Source organism: Thamnophis sirtalis, unplaced genomic scaffold, assembly GCF_051295495.1.
Source record: "Thamnophis sirtalis isolate CommonGarterSnake01/CBP01778 unplaced genomic scaffold, rThaSir2_p1.2 scaffold_1, whole genome shotgun sequence".
Taxonomy (NCBI): Eukaryota; Metazoa; Chordata; class Lepidosauria; order Squamata; family Natricidae; genus Thamnophis; species Thamnophis sirtalis.
Window position 1 is genome coordinate 9,860,275 of NW_028261381.1, and position 7,866 is coordinate 9,868,140.

Sequence of the window (7,866 nt, forward strand, 5' to 3'; positions counted from 1 at the left end):
TATTTAGCATATTATACTGTATCTCCTTTCAAAAGCTGGATCCGTGTTTGTTTCCTGTATGCATTGTCTCAATTGCCCTTTCTACAAACACAATCGAGAAACCAATTTTTATCATTTTCCAGATAAATGCATGTAAGAGGTCATCTATGTATTTAAAAATAGAAAATAAAAAATAGAACTATGCATTAGATCAGTGTTTCTCAACGTTGGCAACTTGAAGATGTCCGGACTTCAACTCCCAGAATTCCCCAGCCAGCATTTGCTGGCTGGGGAATTCTGGGAGTTGAAGTCCGGACATCTTCAAGTTGCCAACGTTGAGAAACACTGCATTAGATCACCCTTTTCAATAATAAATAGTTACAGCGTTTTATGTTATTTTCCAGTTTGTTACAGGCACATCGAGTATACCTTATGAAGGTTTTGCTTCTTTGAGAGGAAGCAATGGACCAAGAAGATTCTGTGTAGAAAAATGGGGCAAAATCACTGCTCTGCCCAGGTAAAGTAACTCTAAGAATGTTTAAAATAAATCCACTGGTAGCAGAAGATTTGGGGTTTCTTTCAATAAAAGAAAATCGAGGGATTCAGCATAATTTTGTTCCCTGTTCCTTAGATTTGCTTACTGTGAAGCTTAAAACCACTCTTATTTTATTTTTGTCTCCAAAAAACACTCTTGCTTTTCAGCAAATTTCTACATGAAATACAAACATACTGTAGTAACAGTGTTTTGAAACAATTCCTTTCTGCCCTGTTTTTTCCCTCTATCTTTGTCTTTTCCCATTGATGTATACGGTAATATCTGACTGTAGTCCCAGTGCTTGTCCTGATTATGGTCCTGGGTAGAATATAGCATTATATGTCTGTGTCAAGGAATGAATGTTTCAGTGGTGGGTTTCAAAATTTTTTGGAACCTCTTCTGTAGGTGTGGCCTGCTTTCCGAGTCCACTGGTGGAACCTCTTCTAACCGGTTCGGTAGATTTGACGCACCGGTTCTACCGAATAGGTGCGAACTGGTAGGAACCCACCTCTGGAATGTTTGTTAAAAGAAGTGGAAAGCAGACTCTTTGAGCAAGTATTGAAAACCTAATGATGTGGGGAAAAAATCCATAAGACTAGTAGTAACAGAAGATGCTGCTTTTAGTGAGAGCTAGAAGCACCAAAGTCAGAAGCAGGAACATCTCTTACTAGGAGTGTCCACAGTGATGGCACATGTTGAAGAGGGGTGGAGCTTCAATTGCCCAGTCATACCCATGATTATGATGGCCTTATAATTACAATATGAGTGCAGAGTATCAGCTGCCCCTTCCTCAGAGAAGTAACGGACTGTCACTCTGTCAGGACGCACAAGCAAAGAGAAAGAAACCGAAGATTTGGAAGAGAACGAGATGGCTGCATTCTTACATTTATAGTTGCTGCTCTTCTGCTCTAGTTACTGCTTTTCTGATAACTGTAAAAAACTAGTTTATCAAGAGTTGTGTCCTTGTATCTCTGCTACCTCTAAGTTATTAATTTGAATATCTGTCAGAGTATAGCCAAAAAGATCCTATTGTTCTGCTCTGCAGAATACTGTAATGTGTTGAGCAGGGTTCCACCACAAAACCGCGTTCGACTAAAGCGCGCTCGACGAAACCGCGTAGCTGACGTCATCACAGGGCGACAACAGCGCGGAGACAGAAGCACGCTGTAAACGCTAAACCTAAAATTAACCCCTAAACCTAAACCTAACCCCCCTAAACCTAATCCTAACCCTAACCCTTAACCCAACCCTAACCCTAACCCTAACCCTTAACCTAACCCTAAACCTAACCCTAAACCTAACCCTTACCTTAAGTTGAATTGGCTTGCTTTCAAAGCGCTATTTAAAGCACCCTTCTTTCTCCGTGCTCGCTGTTGTCGCCCTGTTGATGACATCAGCGACGCGGTTTAATTGGGTGCGCTTTAGTCGAGCGTGGTTTTGTCGTGCCACGGTTGAGCAGACAGCAACAGTGAGCTTCTTAGGCAGCACTGGATTTTTTTTTTCTTTTAACCAATTAGCAGCAAGCCTTTGGCTGATTCTTTCTCTCATCCCCATTCCCGTGGCATGCCTCTAAACGTTTGCTTCTATTTTTCCTTAACTACAGCTTGTCATATCCTGGCATATAAATTGTGGTTAATTTAAAGTGTGCTGGAAAATCTCTTGTGTTTATACCCATTACCTCTCAGATTGAGAAATAATAATACCTCTGAGAATAGGTGAAATAAAACAGCCTGATGTTCCCCCCCCCCCGCCACCATGTAGATCATAATAAATGTTAACACATTGAAAGCCTGAAAATAGATTTAATTAATTTTTAATTCTGACATGTCCTTTCTTTGCTGCTGACCTGGACTCATAATTTTAGCATGACTTAACAACATTTAAAAGCATGTAAGCACTTTTAAGTGTAGGTATGGATGTAAACATATTTAAATAAAACATAAGATTAATCATAAACATTTAAGGAATCGTACTTTGATCCTGTCTCAACTTTGGATGAAAAGAAAGTTTTCTTCAATTCCATAGTACTTGTGTACAGAATTCTTCAAGCACTCAATAGTACAAGTTCCAGATGCTGCCTAGTATTAACTGACTGGCTACCCGTTTTTTTTGGAGGCAGGGAGATTTCCCTCCAGGAATCTGCTGCTGTGTTACTGGAGACTGATTTAAAATACTGCCTAACCTGTCTTGAGTTTTCAGCTGCAAATACATTCTTAGTTTATGTTCTGCTGAGACACATTAAGATTATAGTCTTCCCTGAACATTTCTCAGGTCAATTAAGCTGAAGCTTTACTGTCATGGGGAACCAGTTTTGCTCCTATGTGCACGATTCACTTTCAACTTATTGTAGTTGAGATATAAAGGAAAACAGAATTGCGGTAGATCCTTCTCCTTATCTTCCTGCACTTTGAGCTCACTGGAGCCATGAGGGTAAAGGTTCCATCCATGTTGAAATATGTAGGGTGATAAAATAAGGGAGGGCATATAGCAATAGCAATAGCAGTTAGACTTATATACCGCTTCATAGGGCTTTCAGCCCTCTCTAAGCGGTTTACAGAGTCAGCATATATATAGGTGAATGAGTATTACTCATAAGGATGAAGATGGACAGGTGTGAGACCAAGCAGTGATGCTGCTTTATGTCATCCAATTTAGTCCCTTCTTCTTTGTGGGTAATCAATTTGAACCTCCATGAATGAAACTTCTTGTCAAGTTATATTGGGTTTTGGATCCATAGTAATTTCATTTTATGATGAAACTAAAAATGAATGAATAATTTTAAAAGGAAAGTTAATGGACATGGTCATAAAAAAAACCTATTATCTAAGGAAGTATGTTACCATATTAGAAAATGAGAATTATCAATAAATATAATGTAACCCAGGAGAATTCTTACTCTAGTCTTCCTTCCTGAGAACTCAAGTACTTTACCAAAGTTGCAATAGAGACAATTTATTTGCAGATTTGGTGTCCTGAAATATATGAGAGTAATGAACTGGCTAGAACAATATTGCCTCTTTTTTAAGATCCACCAAATGAATAATTTACAACGTATTTTAATAAAGTAATAGCAACTCTATTAAATTAAGTCTAATTTTATTTTTTGTTCTGATAACTTCCACTCTTTGCAAATGGCTTTTGGCATGCTGCTGAAAAGCTCTGATTTGTAATCTTGAAAATATTGCAAAGTTCTTATTTTGACTGGGACGTGTTGGCTCAGCGGGTTAAGATCCTTGGTTTGTCGGCTGGAAAGCAGACAGCCCAGATTTGAGACCCAAGTGCCATATGATGGGGGTGAGTTTGAAAGCATGCAAATGCGAGTAGATAAATAGGAATCACTTTGGTGGGAAGGTAACAGCCCTCCAGGACACCTTGCTGGCCACATGACTGTGGACAAGTCTTCGGACAGTGCTGGCACAATGACAGTACTCTCTCAAAGGCAAATGGAGATGAGCACCACCCCCTATAGTCAGCAACGATTAGCAAATAAAATTTGCAGGGACTGCACTATCTTTTTAATCTTATTTTAATTTCTTTAAAGATCTATCTCCTTTCCCCCTCCCCCCATCCCAGTAGTTTTCAAAAGCAAAAACATTGTAGAAGATTTCTAAAAATCTAAATTAAAAATACACTACACATTGGCTACTACTTTGGCGCAAACAACTAGAAACCAAGTATATAGTGCTTTTAGACAGAGGCATAGAAAAATAACAATAAATGTTTTTACAGTTCATCTAGGAATAAATTAATTTCTAAATTAGGAGAGAAGGGAAAGGAGAGGAGGAAGGAAGGAGAGAAGAAAGGAGGGAAAGGAAGGAGGAAAGGAAGGAGGGAGGGAAGCAAGGAAGGAAGGAGGGAAGGAAGGAGAGAAGGAGAGAAGAAAGGAGAGAAGGAAGGAGGGAAGGAGAGAAGGAAGGAGGGAAGGAGAGAAGAAAGGGGAAAGGAAGGAGGAAAGGAAGGAGGGAGGGAAGCAAGGAAGGAAGGAAGGAAGGAAGGAGAGAAGGAGAGAAGAAAGGAGAGAAGGAAGGAGGGAAGGAGAGAAGGAAGGAGGGAAGGAGAGAAGAAAGGAGGGAAAGGAAGGAGGAAAGGAAGGAGGGAGGGAAGGAGGGAAGGAAGGAGGGAAGGAAGGAGGGAAGAAAGGAGAGGAGAGAAGGAAGGAGGGAAGGAAGGAGAGAAGGAGGGAAGGAAGGAGGGAAGGAAGGAAAGAAGAAAGGAGGGAAGGAAGGAGGAATGGAAGGAGAGAAGGAGAGAAGGAAGGAGGGAAGGAAGGAGGGAGGGAAGGAGAGAAGAAAGGAGGGAAGGAAGGGCGAAGGAAGGAGGGAAGGAAGGAGAGAAGGAGAGAAGAAAGGAGGGAAGGAGGGAAGGAAGGAAGAAGAAGTAGGATTGTTGTAAAATAAGATGGGTGTATGGGATGGTAAGAAAGCAATCTCAATTATATTGTCAATTGTAGGGGAGAAAAATTGTTATAAATACATATTATTAACAACAGTTATGAGATTATATAATTGTGAATGTATATATGAGAAATAAAAAATAATAATTTCTAAATTAGAGTATGTTTGGGAAGAAGTTCTTGTTCTTAGTTTTTCCACATTTGATTTTTGGTGTCCTAAAAACTTTCTCTCCATTTTTCCCCAGAGCTCACACTTGTTTCAATCGTCTTGACCTTCCTCCTTACCCATCGTTCTCCATGCTCTATGAGAAGCTGTTGACAGCTGTTGAAGAGACAAGCACATTTGGTCTTGAATAAGACAGAAATTGTCTAACCCAGTATCTGGGACTTTTGTGGATCACTCCCCCAAAATACACAAATGCTTACAGCAAGTGGCAAAGATTTAAAAAAAAAACCTATTGTACAGTGCAATTGGAAGAATGGGACTTTATGAATGAGAAAAACTGTAACAGCTGCATGAGTACTCTAGAGCGAGGATTGTGGCCTTGTTCCCCTGAGCACCAAATGTTTAAAACTTAGTTGGATTTTTTTAAAAAAATGACGAGAGATTAGCAACAATTAGACCGCTGCAAAATCTAATACATCTCAAAAATGGATTTCATGAAAATTCAGAGTTCAGTGAAATACAAAGGTTGTTAGCTTGCTGCTAAATTGTAAGAGGATAAGTAAAAATGCTTTCTAAAAATCAAATAGGAGTTATTTCCCAATGGTACACTACTATATGTCTTACACAATACAAGAATATGCTATATATGCTATACCTAAATCTATGTGTGCCTGCATGACATCTATTGCATTTCAAAGATACAGCACAAGGAACAGTTATTTTCTGCAGCTTAACGAGGGTATGAAGAAAACTTGGCAGCAAAAGATGGTGTGAACAGAAAGACTTTTAATTAGGAAAACCTGTACAATTGTATATGCAAATCATGTTTAACAGAAGGGGAACTATTGTAAGAGATTAATGGTTAATTTTATTCTTTATACTGCATGAAGGCTTTTTAAAAAAATAATGTGAGTTTATCACAGCATATCAGGAAGAAGAAAGCCTCTTACACAGTGACTTTTGTTTATTTTTATAAGTTCATAATATTGATTTTCTTAGGGTGTAAATAAGAAAATAGACCTTTTTTGTTCTTTTCACTTTTCCATGGTTAAATAGTTCTTGTGTTCAATTCTTTACACACTTAAGGTGTGTGTGTGTGTGTACACACACACAAACACACACCTTTATTTTTATAAAGGTAAGGTATTCCTGAAACTATTTTTTGCACCGAATGTACCAAAGGGATATTGTGAATTAAATAACAAAAAATATGTATCACTTCATCCAAAATCTATAGGAGGTAGCTACTTTAAAGTACCTGATTTTTATTTCCCAGTTACATTCTAGTTAATGTCGGCATTCTGCACAGTTAAATAATAATTTTTAAAGCTCGCTACATGTAATAATGTGTAATATGCATTTTATTTCAAATGCACTTATTTTCCTCCATTAACTAATTTCATTAGAGCTGAATACAGATGCAGCTGAGTACACGTTTCATATTTTGCTGCTTTTTTTACTTTTGTACAGCACTATTATAAGCATTTCAATGGATCTGGAAAAACAAGAGGACTAGCACCTAAATGGATGAACCACTTTGTGTCACTCTCACATTTAGCAGCAAACTGTCTCCAAGATGTAAATTGTTTGAAGTGTCTTTCTAAACCCACATTTTCACTGATTAGTTTTCTTATAAATGTTTCTTAAAATGAAGTACTTTTCTATGGTTTATCTGAAAGCATGAATTCGCCATGTCAAATAAGCTTTTAATTTTAGAAACATTAAAAGGGATTGAACTTGTTTATAAAAATCTCCTGTGCTGAAAGACCAGTTTCCTAAATGGCAGAGGAGAAAGGGGTGTCTAGTTTTTTACTCTAGTTCCGGTGATCACCAAGAATGAATACACGGCATGTAATTTACTTCTTTACTCTTGATGGACATGGATGATGTTCAGGCCATTGCCATTCCTGTCTCTTAGAAACAGACTGGGATAAATGCATTTTAAATTAGTCATTGCTATGAAAAAGCTAGATTTCATTCACCTGAAATCTAGCTTAGCTACAGTGATGTCAAATGGAGGCTATTTCTATATCTTTCCTAAGTAAGATTTTGGTTTTGTTTGAGCCAATACAATGAGAGGAAATCATGGTCAGCCTCAAAACCAAGATAAAATGTCTGTTCTTAAATACAATTGTATATACCTCACTTTCTGCTTTTTCTAAATTGGTAAAAAACAACAACACACAAATAATTCAGTATTTCACCATCAGATAGGCACTTTCTCTACAGTTGGCAAACAATTGAACAAATCTCAGAATGATTCATGTTTCAAGAATTTAGTGCATGACTCACGTCATTTTAGATTTTAAAAAGTATAAAAATGCCCACAGATTTTGTGTTAAGTTAGTTTGCTAATTTATAATCCAGAAGACTATATGTACAAGGGATCCTGTTGTCCTGTGAGGAGGAAAATTCTGCTTTTTCAAGCTGGTATCCTAGTTCTACTCAGATTCACTTTGTGTACTCATAATCTATAATCTATATTCTTTTATTTGTTACTTCAGAAAAAAATTGAACAAGTTACTTATTTGACATGGAAAAAATGGTATGTCCAAGGTCTGGTTTTATTAAGACTAAAAATAATTTTATGTTAATTAAACAGGCATTGCACACACAATTTCGTCCATATCAAATATGTAACTGTATTAACTGCAGAGTTACATGAAATGTTGACTTCCTATGGCTGAGAGAGGAATTGGCCCAAGGTTACTGAGCTGGCTTTGAACCTAAGGTGAAACTAGAACTTGTGAACTCTCAGTTTTTAGCCTGATACATTAACCACTACACAAATCT

General features: G+C 37.6%; 1 protein-coding gene across 1 annotated transcript in view; it reads left to right on the forward strand.

Moving 5' to 3' along the window:
- Positions 1–7,027, forward strand: part of HECW2 (HECT, C2 and WW domain containing E3 ubiquitin protein ligase 2) — a 189,829-nt gene extending 182,802 nt beyond the window's left edge. Inside the window, exons 28-29 of the mRNA XM_087707644.1 lie at positions 384–496; positions 5,153–7,027. Of these exons, the coding sequence (XP_087563770.1) occupies positions 384–496; positions 5,153–5,264 (225 nt within the window). The 3' untranslated portion in view covers positions 5,265–7,027. The remainder of the gene's footprint in view (positions 1–383; positions 497–5,152) is intronic.
- Positions 7,028–7,866: the final 839 nt, after the last annotated feature.